Source organism: Blastocystis hominis (genome assembly GCF_000151665.1).
Source record: "Blastocystis hominis, Singapore isolate B (sub-type 7) whole genome shotgun sequence assembly, scaffold_13".
NCBI classification, from domain to species: Eukaryota; class Bigyra; order Opalinata; family Blastocystidae; genus Blastocystis; species Blastocystis hominis.
Window position 1 is genome coordinate 13,704 of NW_013171820.1, and position 26,684 is coordinate 40,387.

The window sequence follows — 26,684 nt, forward strand, 5'->3', positions numbered from 1 at the left end:
TATTCTGTTAAACGTGTACATGTACTTTTTCACTATATCTACTTAAATATATGCCAGTATCTTTATAATACATTATCATAGTATAGAGAATGATTTAGTGCCTAAATGTGAATATATAACCACAATTTCACACTGTAATAAGTTCCACTTAGTTTGTATTATAAAATTACTTGTTTTCTATAATAGCAAATATATAATAACTCTTTTTTGATTTTTGTGTCAATAATATATATATAATATAACATTTTTAGACAATAATTACTGTATTCATTAGAGATATATTAAATCAATTTCTTAAATTACTAATGTGTTGGAAACAAAGGAGTCTAATGGTCGATGTAGTAATCAGTACCAAACAGTACCAGTGTAAAAAATGTAAAATGCTCGTGCGACTACAAACACTATTTCTTGTAGTATTAGCGCCCAAAATGCTAAATAAGCTTTAAGCTCTATATTTTTTATTATTCGGGATTTGTATATTCGAGCTGCACTACTTTTCAATTTACTACATTTCTAGATTTGCTTAATGAGTCCACATATTTTTCTAATTTGCCTATATGTATTATTTGCACAGCTCAATCGGAAGTAATAGATGATTCAATCGTGTTACAAAACGAGATAATACCCGATCATATGGCTCTATCTCACATAGTTATTGAAATATTAATGCGAAGTCAATAAGACTAGTTTTCTGTGTCGATTTGTTTGGTTATGTGGCACATATTATTATTCAGTGGTTAAGAAATACAGTTCAATCAGAACCTTGCGTCAATGAACAGACCTGAGGTAGAAAGAGAACAGAAAAATACAGAGGACATAGAGGTTAGTATTGGAGGTATTATTGTTAGATTTTGATTTGGTAAAATGAAATAAATGCAAAGTATAATTTATAGAAATGCGACACGCTGCCATTATGCTGATTTGTACCACTGAATGGAGTCTTACAACAATGAGTTGCTTTGCATAAGCAGCTGGCATACATATTTATAAAAATAAGGCAAGAATTATAAAATAATCGAATATTACTATTTATTATTTTTCTTAGTATTTTCTTCATTGCATTACTACATATAGAATACCAAAATGTTGTTAATAAAATAGTTTTGTAAATGTTCCTTACAATAAAAATAGTATTACCAAGAATTAGAACGAAAGAAAAGAAATACCGTTGTAGAGGCATAATTTATGAAATAATTGTCATTATTCGTTCACGATATAAATGGGAGAACTCTTGTGATATGAAATAAAAAAGAATGAAATATCAGTGATAAAAACATAGAAAAATTACAGAAAATATGTCATGCATGTGATATTACGGTAGTATCATTATAGTATACAATATCACATGCATACTATAATTCAAATAATGGCTGTAATGCAACATATATTGATTCTAATATGATAAATATTCTTATTAATTGATTTGCCGTTTAATAGCACATACCAAAATAATGTGTGGTGCATTGAAGGTTTTTTGCAATCATGCATCCATAGAAATTTCTATTATTGTAGAATGAATTAAAATAAAGGCACGAATAGTGTTAAACTATTTGTGCAAACGGTAAAAGTGTAAATATTGTGATTTCTCTATTAGATAGTACTATTCTTGAATGTTCATAATTTTATATAAATCTACAAATTAGTTATATTATAATGCGATGGCAGAGTAAAGAAGAATAAGTAATACACAAAGCATTAATAAGTAAGCACCATAACTTGTTCATAACTATTTCTTTTTCCATGATTAAAACAAATACAGATAATAATAATAATAATAATAATTGCATTGCAATACTAATTTATATATAGTTGATTTTTGATTTTGTTTTTTGGTTGTAAATTTTAATTTCTTTGTCATCTACTCATACAGAATGTGTGGAATAACAAACCTCAATATACTCTTCATATGAAGCCTTACTATTTTCTAAAATGAGGTTTTCCAGATAATTTAGTAAAAATATTCCAACTTTAATATTCTTAGTTTTTTAGTAATTATGAGACCTTTTAAAATATTATTAAAATTGACATATATATTATACTCTTCAAATAAGCAATATGAGCTATCATTACTTAGAAATCTTTCATTACTGCAGCATCGAGTGTGATTCTTGTATTCTTGATTCAGATATCTGTTATATACAATATTTTGTATATAAAATAAAAATATATCCATTGCTTGAATTTATAGAACGCATTTTCCATTTTTTATGATTATAAGCCTTTTATTATTGCATATTTGCTATTTCTTTTTATTTCCTCTCTTTCTAATTGATGTATACCTTTCAATTATTGTTTTCTGAGTTATATGGAATGTAATATAACACTTCTAGATCTTGTAGTAATTGCATCCCTTATTTTATCCTTAATAAATAATCGAAATACACAAGTAGATAATGATCTCCCGTGGAATAGCAAAGAAAAAACAATACTACGGTAAATTTAGACAAATATTAGTGAATATGAGTTACATTTACATCGTATAAATTATCAATAATATAAAAATAGCGAAAGAGGGAATTGACCATCATCAATAGAGATTGAGTTAATTATTACATAATACATTTCGAAAATTAGTATTTACTGCAATTTATGTGTATAGACAACGGTGCATGCTATTTCCCAATCTAGTATGCCAAATAATAATTGTAGAACCCGAAAATATCCTGAAAATCAAAATGAGTTAGATTTACAAAATGACTAATAATAATTATAGAAAACCAAGAGAATGTAGAAACCTGTCAAAAACAATGCATGGAATGTCAATGACATAATGATGACTAAATATAGTATTTATAGATAAAGAGAAAAATGTATGTATATATATATTATCACACATAATAAGATTTATATATTCTATATTACATGGTATATTTTCTATATTCTATATTTAGAAACACATTACATATCATATATTATTTATTAAAAATAATGTGTTATATCATATATATCATATATGATATATGAAATATTATATATGTTATATATTATATGTAATATATTATATATAGTGGCATATATATTATATATTATGTATTATATATTATATGTTATATAATATATAATATATATTATTATATATATGAAACGCCCTTAATTATGTATAATGGCATTTTCTTTTATAAACTATAATTGATATCAACAACTATTATTTGTGATTTACTAATAATTAGTAAACAGGTCAAAGCATGAACTCATAATAATACAACAACTCTTTTTCTAGAATTGGATAGAAATGCAACTACATCCCAAACGATTGATATTGAAACCGTGAGTGAAATAATAAATATACACACTAATATTTACTACTTTTATTAATAGAATAAAAAGAGGAATAGAAAACTTACTTTTTTAATTATTAATTCTATTTTGACAACTGCATCACCAAAAAGGCACATAATATTTGTTAAATATTAATTACGACGATTATCAAGTTGTATCAGCCTCAATAATAAATCCAAATAAATTGTAGAATATCAAATAGTATTGTACGCAGTGATTTCGCATAAATTCAAAAATTAGTATATAACATTTTAGTCTGTATTGGGAAGTTTGCAATATGGAATATGCAAAAATAATCGAAACTACTTATATGAGAAAACATAAAACCTTTTAATTTTGTACTTCACTCTTTTTCTATTGTCGTGAATAATCATGTAGTAAACTAAATAGCAATAATAGCCAATTGCCATAATAGTTGAATACATTACTTATTACTCACAATAATATATTAAGTGATATCACAAAATATATATTTAGAAATTTCACAACTTTTGACATAACACCATTATTTATGCATACTATTTATATTACTCATATTACAACAATGATATTTTAAAATTACTTTAAAATAGATTGTAGAAAAGTATAATATAACTAGAGAACAAGATAATAAATCTAAAGTGTCAATTTGTGAAATATAGTAATTTTCGAAATATCACTTGTATACAAAATACTAATATTGCCTGTTTTTAATTATGTATAATGCAGTCCTTAGATTTCTGAAAGAGAATTAATATTCAAATTGCATCGAACTAATTGATCCGAACATGTTTTTTACTCATAAATGGTTTTATTCTGATGTGAGTTAAAAATAAATATAGTTCAAAATGATACGCATGCTTTCTTGTTCGTTCTTACAAAAAAAGTTGAAAATACAAAAATAAACAAATGCAAACGTGAATAAAATAGCAAATTATCATAACTGTAAATAAAAAAAAACCCTACAACAAAATTCTATTATTTTTATATTTCTTTGAAACACAGTTTGCCACAAAAACAATATTCAACCCAAACCAATAAGTATGAATAGAAAAACAATATCAAAATAAGGCCTAAAAGATTGATCAGCATAAAGAAATGATTTAGTTTTAATTTTCAATATTCTACACCACATACGAAACTTCAACATAGAGAAATTGCTAATCAGAGATTTAGCTATTCAACTACTCATATCAACAGAAATCGTTATGAATTCTATACACACTTTCCAAATTGCAAATCAAGTATAATCTCTCTATTGTTAAATGGATTCAAATATCGTGAAGGATCCATTCTTATTGTGGAGTATTTCAATTTGAAGTGTATGTATGACATAATAGATAAAGGGATGGAAAAAGCGAGTATACGAAATACCTATAATTCCTTATATTTTAAAGTTGAAATTATTCTTTTTCCCTAAAATTATGCACTACATTACAATAATAAATGCAAGCAATTCAATTAACGAGTTTTTTTGATTCGTATTTTGTTCAGAGTAATCAGATATATTTATTCGTAACTCAAGTATTGTACAAATAGCAAATACAATTGATTATGACATACCATACTAAATATATACAAATGTCATTTTAAAAAGAATATTTATTATCTCATCATCATTAACCGAAGGTTATTTACAACAAACAATGCCAATCTTCTAGCTTTGTGGTGCCCATTCTTCATCTACTGGACGAGATACAAATTTATAGTTTATAGGTGTATACGAAATATTGGTGGTTTTGTAATATCTATTTTCGATTTTTATTTGATATGTATTTTGTATACTGATTAAATAGTTGTTCAGAATCTTCGTACAAAACTTTTCATTGTTTCCTCTTTCTTGGCGTAATGCTGGTAGTGCCTGGTATTTTGCATCCATTGATTTGATAGTGCCAATATTGTTCACCAATGCTGATAGAACAGCTTGGTCTTGTCTATGATTTGTCATATTCGATCCTTGTGGAGATATGCACCTCTGTGTATAAGCACATTGTTGATATGGTATTATCACTCTGTTTATGACAGTTTTATTGGACCAATCAGTAATCAAATGACCGCCACAACCCATTCTCCATTTTGGGTCAAATGAGTCAATAAAATGGTTTTGCTCTAAAAACTTGATCGTAGTAATATGTGTCCATTTTCCTGCACCACCACCAGATACAGGAGTATAGATTCCTTCAAGACGAGCATTTGTCACTTCTCTGCTGATTCCATCTCGGATAAGACTTCCTCCATCAATCCAAAATGTGATTGCTTTCCACGAAAACAAAGCATCCATGTAGGACACCACTTTCCAAGTATAACCACCACGCTGATCCTTGTTCTCAAACAGATTCATCCATTTGGGAAAAGACCTCCAATTGAATTTGCGATATGCGATAAACCCAGTGGATTTCATTTTCTTCTGAATCTCATGAATTGTTTCGAAATGAGCAAACAACTTTTCCTTCAATTCAGGTGACAACCCTAAATCAATGTACATATATGAGGCATATGGATCTGCCAAAACCATAGAATATAGACAATTAAAGCTACCATAACCATGATTATCTGATGCACCTGTCATCATCAATATGTCAGAAGTGTGTAAATGATAGGTGGGAATATCTCCAGTTAGAAGAAATGGTAATGATTTATTTGCAATTCCATAGTTCTCGTAGTGTGTTGAAACGTCTGATACTAATTCATTGAAAGGAACAGGATACTCAATATCGTCATAATCATATTCTATACAGTCATAAGAATGGCAATACACTACGATTTTTGGAACAGCATCCAAATCTTGGCAGCTTTACAGGGTAGGAAACAACATCATTTAGTTTATGCAGCGTTTGTACTGTCGAGCCATATACTTCTTTTGCTTCTTTACTTTGCCTTATAATGGAAAGTATGTACATATATACAAAGAATGAGCAAAAGGAAAGTGCATAAAATATAAAATTCATGCTACCTTCTTGTAAAAAAGAATTTGAACTTTTTAACATATCTTGTTATGACCTATAATGCCATTTGATGTTATGCTATGAATGCATAATACTTTATGCATTTGATTCATTCCAGGCTTGTACTATTTGGACATTTGTAAGTATGACCAACAACCAAAATATCATTTTAGTAAAGTAGTATTGAGTCATATTACTTGTACATTGTCATACGAATGAGTGAGATATAGAGATGAATCAAGTTGTTACTAATTACTTGTACAGCGAAAACTATTCGTAAGCAAATGTTACAGAACAATCTCCATATTATTCTAAATTAGTCTTGATATTATTATTACGACAGTATCAGCAAACACAATGAAGTACTATAATGATGTGTTGTCGTATAGATTTCCTTTTTTGTGTATAATATAGATGAGGGAGTTCGGCAACTGCAAGCTATTGTCGTCGATCGATCGATCGATCTTCATCTCCTCCCTGTTCATGTTTGTATCGAGAGCAATTTGCTGATCACCTGTTTACAGCTCTATCATAGTTGGAATACCGTCGATAACCCCGAAAGAGTCGGTAGAAGACAGCTGCAGTTACCCTCCACCGTCTGATCTCTTCCTTCCTATGTAAAATGGACGATTCATCACGCTGAACAAGATATTCGGACCCGCAATCCTCCCATTCCATTGTCTGCAATGATTTCAAAACCATTATCGCGAGTTCAGCTATACGAAGAATCGAGACATACTCGCATCCAGTTCTTAAAGATTTCACCTGTCAATCTCTCTGGCTTTGGGATCCCAATTTATGTCCTCGAGTTACGAATATTTTACTATCCAGGATTTGAAGTGTGTTTTCCCACAGATCAGTATTGATGAACGATATCCTCGACGAATCAGCTATGTGCTTTCTCAGCTATTGTCCACCTATCGCAAGTCCTTGCTGTTCAGTCTTCTCTTTATCGGTTTGGAGAGCAAAACATCTGGCAATCTCTATCGATTCGTTTCTTCCTTCTATCAGAACATCAAAACGTTGGGAGACAATGTGATTACCACTTTATCCAATCGCACATTGTCACTTGTTCGCATGCTTTCCTATGTGAGCGAGTATATCGATGCACAGATCGTGAATATATCTCTGTCTGGAATCGATGTAATGATGGGCTTCACAAGTTGGCTCTCATATTCTTCCAGCAAGTGAATGTTTTAGCAATTCCACACACACTCCATGGAGAAATCACACTGCAAAGTCCCTACATCAAATCGAAAAAGCGTTATTCCTTGCTTGGAAGGCTGTGGAATCAGAATTCAACATTGATATGGTATATGATAGGAATGATCGGAATGGTTTCGCGTCCTCTGCAAATGGTTCTCTTCGATCTCCAAACAATGCGACATTATCTTGATGGTGAACAAGTCAACAAAACGCGAGCCAAACCTCCCAATGTAGCCATCGGAGGTATTGTAATGGTAAGAATTTGAATTGGATTTGATTCATTGTAGCCTTTTGATGAGATTTACAGAAAAGAACGTGAGTTGTTGTCTCGTGTAGAAGATGGAAAATATGAGATGGAAGACTGTATTTCGGTGTATTGGTTAGGCAATGCGTACCTATTAACGACAAGGAATCATTTACTGATTGTTCAGGAGAAAATATCGGAGATTGTTTTACGATGCTGTGTGGCTTTCGATGAATGCTACAAGGTTTATTGTCGGAGGAATGTGGATACGAACAATGTGGAGTTGTGTGTTTTGTGTGTATGAAGAATTGTTCGTTGTTCAAGAGTCGATGGGATCGGATTCAGCTGAAATTGGAAGAAGTGTGTGTGAATATGGGGAAGAGTGAAGACACTGAGAAGAGGTGTGAGAAACTGATTGGTATCATCGAGAATGAGAGAAGAAATCACAGTTATAATAAGTTTTGGAGAGGAGGAATGAGTTATAGTTTGGAGATATCAATATTCGTTGAATACATTAGTCCAGTTGGAGTAACTTGTTTGTTGAAGAGTAAATAGTGGTAGGTAATTGAGGTGTATCGCGCCTAAATAATCGGCCGTCTTTTTCGGGATTCTTTGACCGAAGATACTCTTCAAACTTAGTCAATTGCATTCAGGCACTTCAAAGTCGCCTCAAAAACCTTATCTTCCATTGATCACTGTTTTTCACCCCAGAAAATATGAATTCTTAGGTCTTCACAAAAAATAAGAGGCATAAAAATAACCTTAACTGAAAATCGACGGCGTGCATTGCGCAATAGTATTTGACCGTATTTTTTGCGCCAATAATGCCATTATTACCAATTAGCCTGGTCGGCCTTGCTAAACGTCCCTCTATTCCTCGCTTTCATGGTATTCGAGTTACCTCTGACGCCACACATCAGCAGGAATTAATTTTTCGAGCCAAACCACGTCAATTTCAAACTGCTATGGTGAAGCAGATGCACTACTTCATGCTCATCCAAGGCTCAATTAGTATAGGCAAGTTCGAATGGATCAACCCCTATAAGTACAGGAATCCCTACATCACTTCCTTGACTGTCCTCTTCACACCCAATCAAGTCATATTCAACAACCTGGATTCTACTAATGTGGTCACGAACTCCAATGACGAGGAGCTAACGATTCCTCCTGGATACTACGCGATCGGTCAAATCATTGCCATCCTCAACACCATGACCGATACTACGTTCTCGATATCGACGAAGACTTCGAGATATGGGTGTATTTATATCCAGTATCCACACACCATTGATTTCACCAATGCTCCTGACAATCGAGAAATCCTCGGTTTGGAAAGGCGAGCAGTCATTCTACCTGCTTCGTTCCGTGGATTGAACGTGATTGATATCATGCGAAATTGCCAAGTGATCCAAGTGTACTCGTCTCTCGTACGTTCCTCCGATCTGAAGATTACCAACCAGAACAACAATCTGCTAATTACAATGATTATTGACGATCCCGAGGTTAATTATCTCTGCACCGTGGAAGACATCTGCATTCCGATGATAACCCGATTCGATCAATTGATGATCCTGTTCCGCGATATGGATGGTAATATCATGCGATTGAACGGCGAATTCGAGCTCCAATTGACGATCGAAGATGTGTTTGATCAAGTGTCTTCCTCAATTCTACCGATGAACCAGTTCAGTATGATGGAAGTGTTCGGTAATACTACGAAGAAGGAAGTGAAGCTGGGCAATCCTCTGTCATTCGATCAGTGTTCCATCTCGTCTGTGTCACAGTATACTGATTTCGTGTTACACAACGTACCAACCGATCAAGTGATATTAATCGATGTGGGGACATCCCCACACGAGGTGTTAATACCCAGAGGAGCCTACGACATCGAAACGATCATTGCAATGCTGAATGCGAGTGATGCCCTGTTCGAATTAGTAAATAGCGGTGAGAATGCATTTCACATCACGGTGGATCACTTCTAAACGATCGATTTCACTCGTGCTCCCGAGATCCAATCGATCCTCAGATTCGAATCGAGTGATATGGTGAAAGGACTGGGCAACCCACGGCAATACTTTCTGAATACCTCGTGCAACCAGGTAGTGGTGTTGTCGAATGGCGAAACCTCCCTCGTCCTATCGATGACTACTGGATACTACACGTTCTCCGAGTTCATCGAGGCAGTGGACAACCAGATGGTGAAAGTGCTTTCCCTTGTATCAGTGACAATCAATGAGAACCATATACGCTTCAATATCACTTCCAACAGTTGGTATTTTGATCGAACTAGTGTTGACACGACGATCAATGGTTTTCATTGGACTCCATGGTTCAAACATCTTCATCCGTGCACAACCTGTGTATCGAACGTCCCGTGGAGAGTGTGCTTGATCCAAGAGGTCCAAGTTTACCCGATACGACGAATGATCAATGTCTTGGAGGTCATGCATACCTCGATCAATCACATGTTGTGTATGACTGGAAAATGCGAACCTCGGACTATCGATTCGTGATTAAACCTCTTGCGACATGCACTATGACGAATACCGATGGTTCATTGCTCGATTTCGGCACCTTCTACATCACTGAGGACACGACTACATCACTCACCATGAACTCCTTGACGACGACATGTTTCAATGAACTCAATTCTTGATATGCTGAGATCCGTGACATCCCACCATCGCATCAAGAAGCAATTGTATAGACAGTGAAAAACAACAGAGATACTATGTCATGGAGTGCGAAGGATAACGCAGCGGAACTGGAATTGAGTATCACATCAGGTAATACGCCCGAGTTGGTAATGAATGGTTCCTCGATCGGTCCTTGGTAATCTAAGGATTGTGTGTACAACTATAGTGTCTGGATTGATACATCGCATATCGTTGTTAAACTCGAAAATAACGATAAGACAGTGGATGAAACAATACCACGAGGTGTATACACTACTATGTCAATTGTGACCAAGATTGCAGACGGTTTCAATTCCATCGATAGATATCGAATCCTTGATCAAGAGGAAAATGGAGGTATTATATTCTTAGCACCTCGAAGTAATGAACATCCTTCGATGGTAGTGATATCCAATGACAATCCCTTCATTCCAGTGAGTCCAGGTATAACTCGTAGACTCGAATTCACATTTTATCGAAATTGGGACATCGGAATGCCCGAGTTGACATCGCGATATGAGTTTGCGATGGCGAACATCGACGGACTGACGGCGGAGAATATGATCAATGAGAACACGTACTCCGATCGTACTGTGTCGATAGAATTCATACAACCAACACGCATAGGATTCACATAATCCACCTCGTTTGCGTCAGACGACTTCATTGAATGGTCTGCGGATGACTCATACTTACCCACTACGATGATTCGTTTCCCGTACGGTATGATGACACTAGACAACGAATATGCCGTAGAGATATCCATAACCTACACAGCACATACTGTGAGTCACACGTGGTCCATTTCATCGATAAAGCCAGGCTTATTTGATATGGCATTTGAACCAGCGCTTCGACTCGGCTGCACTGGACATACAGTGGATAACCGAAGCAGATGGTTATTACAGTCACGTGGACCACGTATTCTCATTGAGTGGCAACCATGGTACGACAATATCTATATATGGATCACTATCGCATACCTAGCACATTACTTACGATAAGGGAGCATATTATGTCAACTACGGTCCGATGGTCAGTAAGTACCCTGTTGATATCACGAATGGTCTATCAAACATCCGTCTGTATTGCAACATCGTGAAGGGCAAGACCACTCCATTGCTTACCAATGTTCCGATGGACAGTTTGTACAAGAACTACTTCTACAAAAATCGCATGTTGATTCTGTGTTCCGAGTTGTCTGATTTGTTCATCGATGATGGCGCATGTCTGAAGGGTGTATATGTCAAACCGTACGAACGAAATCAACCAAAGTAAATTGAATGAATATATGTGGTACATATTCAGCAGCAATGGAAACAATTACACGTTCAAGAAGCTCGATAACATGCTCATCAACATGCCAGAGAAGGATGGTCATCATGTGCTAATTCGAGAGACAGTGGATGGTGTTCCTCAGTATTCGTGGGGCAGTGCTTCATGCATCGTGAAAGCGAACGAAGCATATGCTTTCGAGTACACACCAGAAGCTACCGAATCATTCAATGGCGAGTGGGGTGGTGATGGTATGCCGCCTATGCCGTCCGGATCGTACCTGGTGACCACGAATGTCATAACGTACCTTCCCGATGACATGTTCAACGATTGCACGTCAATCGAATCGGTGGTTGAAAAGGGTTATCGAGTGCTAGTCACGTTTGACAACACGCCTATCCTAGACAGACCGTACATCGATACATTGAATAGTCTTGTGTCTCATACTGGTTATGCTGTTGTGAATATTGGGGGAAGCGTTGCTTCCCCCTACAACTCTCCTGTCCTTCGTACGTATTCGAATCTTCCTCTCATGCTTCTAGGTGGTGTGAAGAGCATCACGATCGTTTTCGAACACCTGGGTGACGCTTCTTCTTCTGTGGCGGAACTTCGTTCCGCCGGGACGACGAAGTCGTCCCATTTTGACTCCTCGTAATGGGTCGATGTGATGTTGCTGCATCTCGCAATGCATTGGGTTCTTTACCACTCTTGGATCGAGTGATGGGTGGTACTGGTTGTGGTTTGCATTTGCTTGCCAGCAGTTCCCAATCATAACACTTCTGTGTGCTATCGCTTCCACATTCTTCACTTCGTACATCAATGGCATGATGTAATCGTCAATGTCAACAACTTCAACCAAGTCCTGAGACCATTTAATCGTCAATGATCGCTTTTCCAGAATGCGAGGTCTTCGTGTCACTCGAACATAATCACCAACATTGAATTGAGGTGTTGCTTCCTTTGCTGTCATGTTGGATGGTTCTGTTTTCTCCATGTACAAGATATCGTTGTTGTTGTTGTTAAACCAAATGTCATTGGGTGTATATCCGATGTCTCTGTTCATCCTTGCATTATGTCTACGAACTGCACCATCGATCAAATCAAACCATACACCTTTCCATTGATTGAATGGAACCATGATGTCTTCCTTGATATCTCGAATTGCTCGTTCGGCTAGTACTGCCTTATTCGCTGAATCCATGTGATACATGGTGATGTCATACTTGTTCAAGATGTTGGTACGAAAGATGGCATTGGTGAACTCGGTACCTCGATCCGAGCAAATATGCTTTGGTGATTCACCATATGTCTGAAGGATATCCTTCATCGCATGCGTGACTTCTGTGGCACTCCTACTCTTCAATTTCCGAGTGATCAGGTATTTCAAATATCCATCAATACATACAAGGACATATTTGTATCCACGATTCTTGTGGAATCCTGTACTCTTTTGTCAACCTAGCACTTTCTGTATCCATTTGTATTGTTTGGAAGAGAAATCGATAAGATCGATGAAGTATATGTTTCCCTTGAATCCACTGATGATCATTCGAGTGGCACCTCTTCGTTTTGCTGGTTTCCATAGTTCCTTGATCTCATTCATGCTCCTCACACACCTCGATAAATGAATCGCTATATTCAAGGAATGAACAAGTTGTGTCAGAGGAAGAATCACAAACTGGTTATAGACTCGAAATGCATTTTCTCCACTATACACTATTTCAAATAGAGCATCACTCGCATTCAACAGTGCAATGATGGTTTCGATATCATATGTACCTCGTGAAATCGATAGAGTATGGAGACTGGATCCAAATACACTCATAACTTGTATCCATTGTGGAAATTGAGAATGTAGTATTAATCATGGTGTTCAGAATGGCAATGATTTCAGTCAGTGTATAATAACCAGGCGAGATCGTTACCTCTTCACCATTGGTGTTTGTCATCACATTGATTGAGTCCACAATATTGAACATGAATTGATTGGGTTTGGATAGAACAGTCATGGAAGTGATAAATGGATTTCTGAACTTGGAAGGATTGATTGAATCGAATGTACCATTGATAGGTGAATCTTGTATGAGAATGGAATAATGCATGTTCTTTCTTTACCAAAGACACTTATGACTTGCACAGACAACAATAGATGGATTTGTGATGACAATGTACACATATTGGCTTTCAGCTATTACAAATAAGCAAACAAACATGTAAATACGAGAGAAATAACAATAATTCACATTAGCTAGGTATGTCTACTGCTTTCTAGCATCCAATTATAACTGACGCAACAAACAAAAATAGAAACGAGCACTAGGTTGATAGTAAAAAAGAATTGGCGTAGGAAAGCACGAAACCTGGTTCCTGACCGATGATTGTCGACCAGACAGCCTAGGAACGATAGCATCATAGAACCTTATCACGAATCGGTTGGTCGATTACAACGACAGACCAAATGGTGGATGTCGTCATGGCGTAAAATAGCACATAAAAGTCGATTTATAGGTTTCGTGCGAATCGCTTCGTGTAAAATAGTGTTGTATCTTGTTGGTTTTTCGTCCTATGGAGCATAATATATTGGCCTTAATATCATTGGACAAAAAGCTTCATTCTCTCAATAGTTTAATAATAAATCTTCTAAATGCTATTAGTTTTTGATTCAGTCATTTAGAGTTGAAAGAATGATGCTAAGAAAAGCAAGAAATACTATGTCTGCAAATATTATTATTATTCTTTACTGAGTCCAATATTTTGATGAGGGTGATAATAAACAAATAAGCATCAAAAACTAGATTGTTCAATCATACTAACGAGACTATTGTCCAAAACACTTATCCTTATCATCCGTTAATGTGATAGGCGGATTACCAGATAGTGCACATCCAGCAAATGCAAATGTACTGTCTTTTGTCATGATACACGATTTACTTTTACCCAATATGTACAGATCTGCCACTGCTGTATATGTAGCTAAAGAAACACTGTCTAAATTCATCACTTGAGTATCTGAGAATAGAGCTTTCTCATTCACAAAACTCACATTTCGATTCAACAGATGCCGTTTCAGATAGTTCTTTGCATACATCGAATCAGAAGCAATATAAATGTTATTTGTTTTAGAGTATGATTCTATACAACGAACTGCTACAGAAAGAGATTTCATTGATAACCATTGTTTAATCATGGGATAATCTGAAAGACTTCCACCCATTCTCAGTTGAATCGCATCAAATGGTTGCGTGTCGACGATTGAATATCTCACTCTCATGATCTGCTTTGTCAGGTCAGTGATTTGCATAACGTTTCTCAAAAACTCTCCATAACAATAGTATTGCTGCAGATAGGATGAAATGTTCTTCTGATAGCTCACTATTCCATTATACTGTAGAATATAATGATATTCCACAGAGTCGATCACAAACTTCAGCAGGAGTGAATTTCCGATTACTACTGTTATTCTTGTTGGGAATATAGGATCAACCTTTCCTGTTTTGATTGCATTGCTTGTGTATCGCATATCTTGTATTTTGAACTTTCCATAAGGTTTAGCCACCAGTAAAAAACTATAATGAAATAGATAGTTTATATCTATGTAATCAACGATTTTCTAGACGATACCTTCATCAGGAACATAAACAATCTGTCCAGTATAGTTCTGCCGAATGTTCCACACTCTATGCCACATTGCAGAATAAGGAACTATAATTAAACAACGGTTTTGAATGTACTGATAATAGGGATTCTGTGCCTAATTGAAAGAAAATACAATCCACTGAACAGCTGTAAACGATTTCCCAAGCCTTTATAATTGGGCAATAGAATCAATCGCTGGTTTGATCTCACTCTATGCAATAATAAAGGCAATCATGAGTAATACAAAGACTTTAACTCAGCAGACTGTAATTGATTAGTATGTATTGGCGATTTTCGCTTACCCTTAACTCTATCGCTACTTCATAATTCATAATCATCCAACTATTACCCAAATTTGTTTATGAATCCAGGCAGTGAATCTCGAATCTTAGCTCCTTTTATTAGCTGATGGGTCTGGTTTGTATTGAGTATGGTTATTACATTGATATCTGTTGTTATATTGCTACTCCAATCTGCTGGTCGAACTAACTGCCCATTGTTTCCCAAAACACTTGTAGAGTCCACTTTGATTCCATTATCACTCTGCTGAACTAATGGTACATTATACTGTTGACTTGGATTTCCAGAACGTCTACATCGAATAAACAGAGTGATTTGATACCTGAGTGATAATAGGAGTGTATGGCTAGCTTTAATTGAATAGTTACATAAACTATTGAGGAAAGTGTTCGTTGATGACAGTTGTGACCTACATAGAATAATCTCTAAGAGAATTACAGCAAGTAACTTGCAATTACAATCAATATTAACTGCACCATACGAATACCGAATTACCAAGTAACTATAATGATCTCCTAATTCCCAATATTTCTTGTTTTCCAAAAATCATATTCTACTAGTAGTTGTATGATTATTATGCAGGTATTTTACAATAACATTAGATCAATCTTTCTCTATAATAATATCATTTCCCTATATTCTGTATTGTTATCTCTCACCTGTTCTTTATTGACTATCATTATTAGATAGTGGTAATAGCTCGTTAACATCCAATTCTAATTTACATTGTTTTTCAACAAATTGGATATCTACAAAGTACTATTCATATCATTGCGTGTGTATTTAATCATATTACGATATGATAATATTGACAAATCTTTTTAAAGAATTGTTGTAGTATTCTAATTTGTTGTTCACAAATAGAACATTGAAATCCTAGTCACATTATTACCATTTTGCATTGTCCTTTCCCAACTTGGCTTCATTACAGTTCTTTTAAGCTATCACTTTTTAAACATACTTGTTTCGTCCATGGAATTATCACTGGTGGTTTCCCTGTGATAGCACATCCAGCATAAGCAAATGTACTATCTTCCGTCATTATGCATTGTTTGCAATTTCCCAGAATATAGATATCAGCCACAGCAGAATAGGTAGCGATAAAAACACCTTCCATGTTATTCAGTTGACTATCGGAAAACAAAGACCTCTCATTGACCAAAGTCACATTTTTGTCTTGTAATCTCTCTTTCATGAATAGTTTGGCCTTTATGGAATCAGAAGCTACATAAAGATTCTTTGACTTGCAATAGGTGCCAATACATCGAATAGCAACATTCAATGACTCCATCGTAAGATAATGATTAGGCATGGGAACATCCGATAGTTTTCCTCCCATTCTCAGCTGAATTGCATCATAGGGTTGTTCAAAAACGATTGGATACCGTACCTTCATCATTTCCTTTGTCAGATCGGTAATCTGCATAATGTCTCTTAAAAACTCTCCATAACAATAGTAAACCTTCATATGGGACGACACATCTCTTTGGAAACTAGTAATTCCACTGGCTAATAGAATCGAATGATACGGTTTAGAATCGAGAATGAATCGAAGAATATGCGAATATCCGATAATCGTTGTAATGCCTGTAGGTAATCCAATTCGCTCATCGCCCGTCATGATGAAGTCCTTGATTCTTTGCAAATCTGTTCTTACATAATTCCCTATTGCTTTTACAACGATTAGATAGCTAAAATGAAATAGATACTTCAAGTCTATTCAATTATATGATTATTCATTTATCGATACCTTCATCATCAGCAAAGACAACTTGCTGAGGGAAGAATTGCTTGATAGTCCAAAACTTGTGCCACAAGGCAGAATGAGGGACTAGAATACTTAAAAGAAAACAAAGCACAGTCCTACTCACAATAGAGCAGTTATGTCGGATGGATATGAAATACAAACCACAGAATAGCTGTAATCGATTTCCTAAACCTTTGGTATTTGGAAGAAGGAACAGTTTTCGTTTGGAACGAACCCTAATATTTGACTTTACAAAAACGAAACCAACAATTCACGTAACTCTTCGGACTTAATCATGGAAGGATCTAATCGTTCGGTGCTATTGCCAATCAGCATATCACTACAAAACATGAATCAACCATTTCCTACCCATATCTGTTCTTTCCCATTCCAGGAAGATTATCTGAAATGCCATGACCTGTTTTCACTTTATGATTCTTTGTTACATTTAGGACCAATTCTAAATCTTTGGAATGATTCCTGTGATTCGATTCGTTTTGATTGTTATTATCATTCTTTGTAGAAATTGGCACACTGACAGTAGGGTTGACACGAATAATGGAAACAGAACTATTGTTCGCTTTCTATAATGTTATCAACATACCTAGACTAATACAATAGAACTGTTGATATCTAGTATTACTCTAAACAATAATAGCAATAGTTAGTACATACCTTTTAGTCGAAATATCACGTATGTGAATAGGTACATATTCGAAAGATGAAAAATAAGTCGATAAAGAAACATATATCAATTGTACTCTACAACTTACCAATTGGCACAATATTGAACACTAAATAGATTGAAACAAACAATAATTGAAACATAGGACACACAGAATGGTAATAGTAAACTTAATATGATACAGGTGAGCTGTGTATGAATCTATACTTGATTTTGTTTCCTTATTCTTTGTCGTTTGAGTGAATGGATTGATTCTATTGCAAAAACTGTAATGAATACTAAATCTGAATGGGTAGCCAAACATACCATTTTTGATTTGTTTAGCATTATTCAAATAGATGGGAATGTAGTTCTATACAATACGATACGATACAAATGGAACACATATCAAATCCCATAGTTGTCAAGAATACAAAATGGGAAAACAAAGTCAGTAATCATCATGTTCTGTGTCTATACACTCTGTCTAGCCAACAATAATCTATCTATCTATCTTTCTATCGATAATTTACATCATTTCATCATTAAGAGATATCTTCACTTTTAAGGTATTCTTTAGTTTCATTGCATTTACTACTACTACTATAATATATATATATATATAAATGGGGGCAATGTCTAATTTCCAGCTTTCAGATTCTAAACTTTCGAGTTGTTTTAAACATGCAATTTGTGAGATATCGAATTTATGAATAGTACAGAATGAATGAATTTTGTGTATTAATAGAGTTTCGTAATTTGACACTTCCATTACTCTTCATAACAGCACACATCATTTGATTTATCAACATATTAGTTTTGTTCTGGATTGTATAGTACCAAGTGTATCGCTCTTACATGCTTAACCGACTCTTTGTCCAAAATCGCTTCATTAGATGACAAACACTCTACATCCTTTTTTTCATAATACAAGTATACATATTTCATATCCACATCTCAATATTGATAATATCTTCCATGAAATCAAGCAAAAATAGTGTATTTTTCGTGGAGTAGTTTGGTTCATTATATTTTGGTTTTTGGTTACTTTACAAATTCTATTTAAAATGATAGTATTTCTGATCCTTGCAGTCTTAGGGGAGCTTTCTATTCTGTTACACAATAGTCATCCAAACTGGAGTTTGTCATCAGTTCATGTCTTACAAGTAAGTTCTCCCTTCAATTCTTTCATATTCTATAGCAAATACAATTATCGTCTCACAAAGTCTTGTCTCATCATTCGAAAACTATTACCACAACGTTACCAACAGCTGCTCCTGTATTCTTTCCTCTCACATCCTATTATGACTAGTATATTGATTTTCAACCTCTTGATAAGCGATATGGAAAGAACAACATATATGTGCAAAAGCTAATGAAGATACCCTCCCTCAAGCATTTCAGCAATGAAAAGAAGTGTTTTCAACAGCTCGTTCCATATTATCTCAACCCATTTGCGAGTTCAGCTTGTCATAATGCCAGTGATTTGTTTGATTTCTTCAAGCACAACAAAAAGAATCTGTTTTTCGATTGCCATGATTCACATCCATACTCACATTGCCAGCAATTCTATGTCGTTACATATGATACAATGAAAGATGAATGTTCGTCCTTCAAAAGAAAGCCATGTATGATTTATGAAAGTTGCTCTCTCTTACATACTAGATAATCCCAAGGATTATGATGATGTCACTCTAATTACAATCTTAACGTTAGTTCGGAAAGATCGATTTCCCTATTTGATGAAGAGATGGAAACATCGAATCAATATGGTAATCTTCGTTACAGAGAATGAGATTGATGAGTTAAGAGAGGTGATCGATTCATACAAGTCCTATAAACGAATCACCTTTATACTCTACATTGTGAAGTCTAGGATCGGCTCGCGTTATCAAAGCATTTATTATGATGAGAAAAAACCCGTTTATCGAAACAATACAATCTTTCCTATCAATGTTTTGAGAGACTTAGCGATCGAGTTCATTGATACAACTCATTACTTTGTGAGTGATATCGATGTATTTTCATCCGATACTCTATATTCGACACTCCAGATTCATAATCAAACACTGAAGGATCCGAAAGCCGTATTGTTGCTAAAGTCATTCCTAATGAATGAAAAAGAAGTGAATCACAAGAATTGTTATGAAAAAGGATTGTGTGAGAATATGTATATGATTTGTGTGGATCGTTGTAATGGTTAGTTGGGATATGGTTCCTCATACAAAATCGGAATTAAAGCGAGTGTATATGCATAGTGTTGTTCCTCATCCTACAGGTCGACATGTAGTTTATATAAATTCTGAACCACACATAGAGAATTGTAGATGTAGATAAAATGCTTGCCGAGAATAAGAACATTCTTTACCGATACTATGCTGATCATGAAATGGAACCCTATTCCATAGTCAAGCGTTCAATGGATAATCCCATATTCCATCCATATTTCATTGATTATGGATATAACAAGGAAGAACTATTGAATCGGATGATATCTCAACGTATTTGATTGTGATTTGTCCTATTTTGTAGATTATCACTTTTATGTCTTAGCCAACGAATTTTGCATTGAAATACCTCACAAACGAACCAAAATATCAAAGGACTATAAACGAGGCACTTACATGTGGCAGCTTGCTCAGATAATAAGAAAGACGTATGGAATAAAGCTAGTATAGAGTGTTTTGCACTAATCAGATTATAATTGAACTACAAAGATACTACAGACCATAACCACATATATGGTTCAAAATGATTGTGGTCATAATAATAAGGATAAAGAATGCAAGGAGTATGAGCATGATAAGGAAGGAATATCAAATTGGGCTCAATGAACATTGGATTCTTAGTGTATTACATTAATTATGTAGCTTTCGATAAGAGGCGTACATTTACTATTTTATTGTGCCAAAGTCGAAATTAGAAAATAGTTCTATTGATAAAAATGGAATTTTAGTCAATCCTATTATTCTGGGCAAAAGCTCTAGAAATGAGTAATTATTGATTCTATACAATAGCTTGAGTTTAACCAAAGCTTGTATATTTCATTCACTCACTCATTCCAATAAGAATACAAGCTTCTAAATTACAATCTAAATATACCACAATCTATATATATATGTCCATGGAAGTTGTGCAGAAATACGTCACAATATGTGAAAAAACGATGGTATAGTATTTTGAATAATAGTGAAGCACAGAGCATAATATAGCACATGATGCAAACAACTAGTTTTGCTTGTATTTTGAACTATTGTCTTCATTCCCTTCTTTTGAGTGTGAATATGGATTGATGGAAATATTTACTTCCATTTTAAATAAGAATTGGCTCATATGATACTCCCACATCAACATCATTTTCGAAACTACTTAAAAATGTACTGAGATTTTTATAACTATACGAACCATATTAGAAATGACTATTCAACTATGAATAAATGAAATGAAGCTATCCTATGAAGAATAAAATGGTAAAATCGAAAAATCAATACCAATAATCCTATTTTTCCTTCAAACCAAATAAGAATGACTCTGTGACTTTTAAAAACTATTTAAAAATACTAAGGATACTATTTTCTTTACATATTAAATGGTGATAATGCTATAAAGAGTAATCCAGAACTCATGTACCAAACCTATGACTAATATCGAAAAATCAATACATTACAATTTTAGGACAAAAGTAATAATCAGTATTATTTAATATATGGTACATAAATAGTACTATTCATAAGAATAATGTATTGAATCAAATGTTCAAGGGTTTTTCGCTTTAATATAAGAAAATATAGCAATTTCATTCTGATGTATTGGCTGATTGTATAACATAACAGAAATGATTGCAATACACATTTACATAAATACAAATCATCATAAGTGTGGAATAAGCTTGTCATTATGATGATGGCAAAAACAAAAGCAAAAATTCTTTTTGTATTTTATATCGATTCTCCAAGGGGTGTGATACATTTCCAATAAGTCAATATGAACAATAAAAATATATAAGCATGCTATTTTGAAAAAAGAATCGATTGCTATTTCCAAAACTTGCTTCGTGAATATTTTCACTACCAGACCTTCTTTTTACAATTAAAAATTATATTCTTGTTACTTGAAAGGAATTGCACCTTTTCTAAGTTAAGCCTTTTTTCGAGCAAATGTGTATACGGATGCAGTCGAATGACTTTCTAATAATTTATTTGTGTACATAATTATATATAGTTTCTTATTTAATAAAGAAAAATATATTTTGCCAAGTATTGATAGAGAAAAATTGAGTTTTGAGAAAAATGGATCCAAAACACGTATAACAATATTGAGAATTTGAGTCACGTGATTCATATAATATGCTATTTTTCACTTTTAAAATTCTGATAGCTTAGTATTAAATCATCTATGATAATAAATTTGATTATTAATAGTTTAGGAATATATATAAAATAGAATCATAATTATATATCACAGCATCACAAGAATTGCTGGTTCTATTGTATAAATTGTTATTTTGTGACTCATAATGATGAATACTATTTATTATTTATATTTCATATAAATAAAAGCAATAAAATGATATGAGTGTAGAAAAACAAACAATCAAATAAAGAAATCCTGTATATTAATAAAAAAATCGATCCATATGCAATATTCACACATAATTCTTTTACAAAAATACTATATTTTGTAATATTTACATATCAACTTTAGTAAAAACTTGTTTCTCCAAACCAGTTCAACGATTGCCTCCAAGTAGTGGGCATTACTCTATTTACTTGTATTTTTCGAAACAACTTATTCCATTGCATTTTGTTGTGATTGATAATATGCTGGCGATACTTCAAATTGCATTCATACACATGAGAATAATTCGTTGTTTTCATCAACTCAACTAGGTGCGAGATATTGTTGAAAATAATTGAGCATGGAGTATAATAGGAAGCATATTGTAGCCAATATTCAGTGGCCTCTTCTGAAGAATCCTCAGGTGAATACAAGTGTTTTGAATTAGGATGTCGAGGAGGTTCCTGAAATCTCTTTCCACAGTAGGAAGGATCTCCGGCTTTCATATCATAACTAATCTTATTTTGAACGATAAATGATGGTGAAGGCACAAACATTGGAATAGCAGCAGTAATCAAATCTGCGAGATAATAGGATAGAACAGCATATGGAAATACAATCACTGCCTTAAATGAATTGATATCAGAATATGTGAACCTTCCTTTTATTTTTTCTCGAATATAGACAACAGGACACTCAAAATCAGACGATTTACAAGCCTTCGATATTGCTGCTTTGTAATGTTTATAAAATGGATTTCTTTTAAATGGAGCATACAAATATTCATTATATTTCGGTGAATAATCTCTAGGCGGGGAATACATGAGTACTGTAGACGCAATTATGTAGTCCACATTCTTTCCAGAATAATAGTTGATGTATTCTGCATCATACTTTCCTGCAGCCATTACAATAATAGGAGCTTTAGGCTTATTGAACATCCATTTTATAAGGTTATTTGAATCACTTGAAGAACATCGTTTGATCAGAAAACGGTGAGCAGGCATGAATATAACTGTTTTGTTAAATGCTAAATAGTTTTGACATTCCGATGGATAGAACATACAAATGATAGCACCAACACGTTTAAACAGAATATCGTTATGAAATGTCCACCAGAGGCGTTCAACAGACTTCATATTATATGCAAATAGTTTTGATGTTTTACATAATTTTCGAGAAGCAAAAATGATTCTTGATTTATTCTTTGTACCACTCAATCGCAAATATTGTTTTTCACTAAGAGTCTTCGAACGAAGACCAGTATAAGCAGGCAAAGCACCCTTTTTATTATAGAAGTAGATTGAATGACCTTGTGAGGTCAGAGAAATGGCAAGATCTGTCATAGTGCCATCGTGAACATCAGGTGAAAAGAATAGAAGAGACTTTGATTCATATGGCTGAATCTTTTTTGTTGGAATAGTCAAATTGTTTTTGGAAGTGACAGAGTGAGGTACAGAAACATTTATAGCCTTTTTATGACTTCCTTTTTTCGTACTTCTCCAAGATGTTGTTGGCTTTGTTATGATTTCCATGCTATCATCTGAGACTACTGAAACATGTACCAATATTGTTATCAAGGTGTAAATGCATATTATTATATAGACTCTATGCATTAGAATGACTAAAATGAATGGTAATAAAATAGTACATTTTCTTTTTTTCAATAGATTTTTTTTACTAGTGCGTATATTTTTTACTCTATATATTAATATATATATCGATTGTTTTTTATCATCGTAATCAATATGTATTATGCTCTATAATATTTCTTATATGATAAAAATATAGACAATTACTATTATTTATGAAACTCTCGAATTTGACATATATAACAGTAATAATAAGACTATATATGTGTATTTGTAATAAAAAGAATATTAATTCATTATATTTATTATTTCAATTGTAATCATTGATAAGTGCTATATATATAGTAGTACAATATTCTTTAAGGAGGATATTAATTACAAAAATGTTGTAAATAATCGGTCGAAAAAACTAGAAGCAATGATCAAAACTATTTGGATTCATATTATCAAAATGGATCATGATTATAATAAATAAACATCGTGAAATATAAAATCATACATAAGCAATTGATAATGACTTAGTATAACGTATTTCGAATTATTAATTACTTTAATAAGAATAGCTATGCTCATATTACATAGTGCCCATATATAATTTATGATCAGATCAATATCTGTAAAATGTTCAAAGCACAAATTGACCATAATAATCAATAAATAGTATCAATGAAAATTTCACAATAGTAATAATCTATTTAGTATGCTAGTTTTAGTGTTTCACAGTAATAATACATAAAGACCTTAAAATTATGAGTCATACAGTTTTAATTAATAATGAAATTATTTCCATTTTCATATATATTCGAATTTATAAACTTAATTTCGTAAAGCAAAATGTTTGTATAATTTATTTGTTGCAAATATAAAGTGAAACAAATATATTGATCTTCTATTTACATGGCAAATGGTTTGCTGATCATCAATATTATAACATTATTATTATAAGTTCTTTGCATCATTACTGTTTGTTTTTATCATAACTTATTATATGAATACTATCCAATTTGCATAGCACTTAGTTAGCATGTTCATAAACTATTTTGATGTTCTCTGGTCAAATAATTCTACTTTTACAAAATAATAACTTTGAAACGAACTTGTGACCATATCTTAGTGTATATCCGTTGCTATGCCATGCTATACTATTTGTTTAAAAATGCATCTAGATAATTAATCATAATAGTATTATAGCTTGATTATTTGGTTGCATTATTCGAACTTTGTAACAAAAAGACATTACTTCATAAATGCTACTTTTTAGTGCCTAATCCATACGTAGAGATGACGGATGCTCGTAATTTTCTCATAAATAAAGCTTCTACATTAGCTTTGCCATATTTTCTTTGGAAGTTCCTGGATATTTTGGTTCTGTTATGAGGAATGTCTACACAAAACTCATTGACTAGCACATAATAGTTGAATTCTATGTATCATGTTAGATAATAGTTATTTACTCAAATTAGTTAATCGACTAAAAAACTCAACTTTGTTAAATCCATAGTTGATATAATATGGATGAAACAGTGGGACTTTTATAGAACGACGAATCACTGAGTATGGTTCCATTTCATGATTTGAATAATATGGTATGACAATATTTCGTTGTTCCTTGAACATTCTTTTAACACTTATTACATTCTACCTTGTCATAGTAAAACATTTATACATGATATATATATGGAATATCACCTATTGTACGACGATATTTTCGTTTAAGTTCAGACTTGTTCATAGGTACTAGATCCCATCTATAAATTCAATTTTATGTTTCTATAAGGTACATTTTGTTGCATAATCCATACTTACGACATTGATTAGCTTGTTTCTTTGATCTGGTTATCACTTTAAACAGCTTCAATACAAATACCGCTTTATGATCATACAATAACTCTTTATGCAAAACAATTGAATCATACAGTGATTTCGAAGGAAATGCGTCAATATCACAGATGAAGTAATGAGTGGTATCAATCGACTCAATAGACAAGTCACGAAGTAGATTAATTGGAAAAATAGCATTGTTTGAATAAATGGGTCCTGAGTCATCATATAAAATAGACTTGTAAGGAGTGTTCATATTATTAATAACATAAATCACAAAGGTAATATGCTTGTATTCGATATAGCTATTGATTAATGCTTCAACTTGTGCTAATTCCGATTCTAATACTGAAATAGCCAAAGCAATGTCATGTTTCCAACGCTTTAGTAGATAGGGAAGCCGATTATGTCGATCTATTGTGATTACGGTAATCAGGGTTACTCCATCGAAGCCTTTATTATTGTCTATGTAAATCAATATCACCATAGAGCTACATGGCTTTCGCTGAAATGAAGTACAATAATCGTTTTTGGAATCATACAAAAACAGATAAAACTCTTGACAATGCGAAAATGTTGTGTTATCTTGACAATGAAACAGCAAATCTTGTTTAAAACTGTTAAAGAACGATATAACTTGAGCTGCTGATAAACATGTTGAAAAATGGCTCGGATACTTTTCATAGGGAACAAGTCGATGAAAACATTGCTTCTCGTTGCTTAATTGCTGTAAATTCTTTATATCGAGCAACTTCTGGACA

The 26,684-nt window shown here is 33.4% G+C and overlaps 5 protein-coding genes across 5 annotated transcripts; 1 reads left to right on the forward strand and 4 right to left on the reverse strand.

Moving 5' to 3' along the window:
• Nucleotides 1-4,915: 4,915 nt before the first annotated feature.
• On the reverse strand, nucleotides 4,916-6,245 carry GSBLH_T00001655001 (uncharacterized protein; the record flags this gene model as incomplete). Its single annotated transcript, XM_013040081.1, has 2 exons — nucleotides 4,916-5,988; nucleotides 6,020-6,245. 2 exons carry the CDS (start codon nucleotides 6,243-6,245, stop codon nucleotides 4,916-4,918), a joined length of 1,299 nt encoding a protein of 432 aa, XP_012895535.1.
• A 12,415-nt stretch (nucleotides 6,246-18,660) lies between these two features.
• GSBLH_T00001656001 (uncharacterized protein) lies at nucleotides 18,661-18,765 on the reverse strand (the record flags this gene model as incomplete). The annotated part of the gene is made up of 1 exon (XM_013040082.1): nucleotides 18,661-18,765. One exon carries the CDS (start codon nucleotides 18,763-18,765, stop codon nucleotides 18,661-18,663), a length of 105 nt encoding a protein of 34 aa, XP_012895536.1.
• Nucleotide 18,766: 1 nt separating this feature from the next.
• Nucleotides 18,767-18,901, reverse strand: GSBLH_T00001657001 (uncharacterized protein; the record flags this gene model as incomplete). The annotated part of the gene is made up of 1 exon (XM_013040083.1): nucleotides 18,767-18,901. One exon carries the CDS (start codon nucleotides 18,899-18,901, stop codon nucleotides 18,767-18,769), a length of 135 nt encoding a protein of 44 aa, XP_012895537.1.
• A 119-nt stretch (nucleotides 18,902-19,020) lies between these two features.
• GSBLH_T00001658001 (uncharacterized protein) lies at nucleotides 19,021-20,157 on the forward strand (the record flags this gene model as incomplete). Its single annotated transcript, XM_013040084.1, has 4 exons — nucleotides 19,021-19,119; nucleotides 19,155-19,232; nucleotides 19,266-19,581; nucleotides 19,619-20,157. The coding sequence occupies 4 exons, from the start codon at nucleotides 19,021-19,023 to the stop codon at nucleotides 20,155-20,157; spliced, it is 1,032 nt and encodes a 343-aa protein (XP_012895538.1).
• A 2,496-nt stretch (nucleotides 20,158-22,653) lies between these two features.
• Nucleotides 22,654-23,334, reverse strand: GSBLH_T00001659001 (uncharacterized protein; the record flags this gene model as incomplete). Its single annotated transcript, XM_013040085.1, has 1 exon — nucleotides 22,654-23,334. One exon carries the CDS (start codon nucleotides 23,332-23,334, stop codon nucleotides 22,654-22,656), a length of 681 nt encoding a protein of 226 aa, XP_012895539.1.
• Between the last annotated feature and the right edge of the window lie 3,350 nt (nucleotides 23,335-26,684).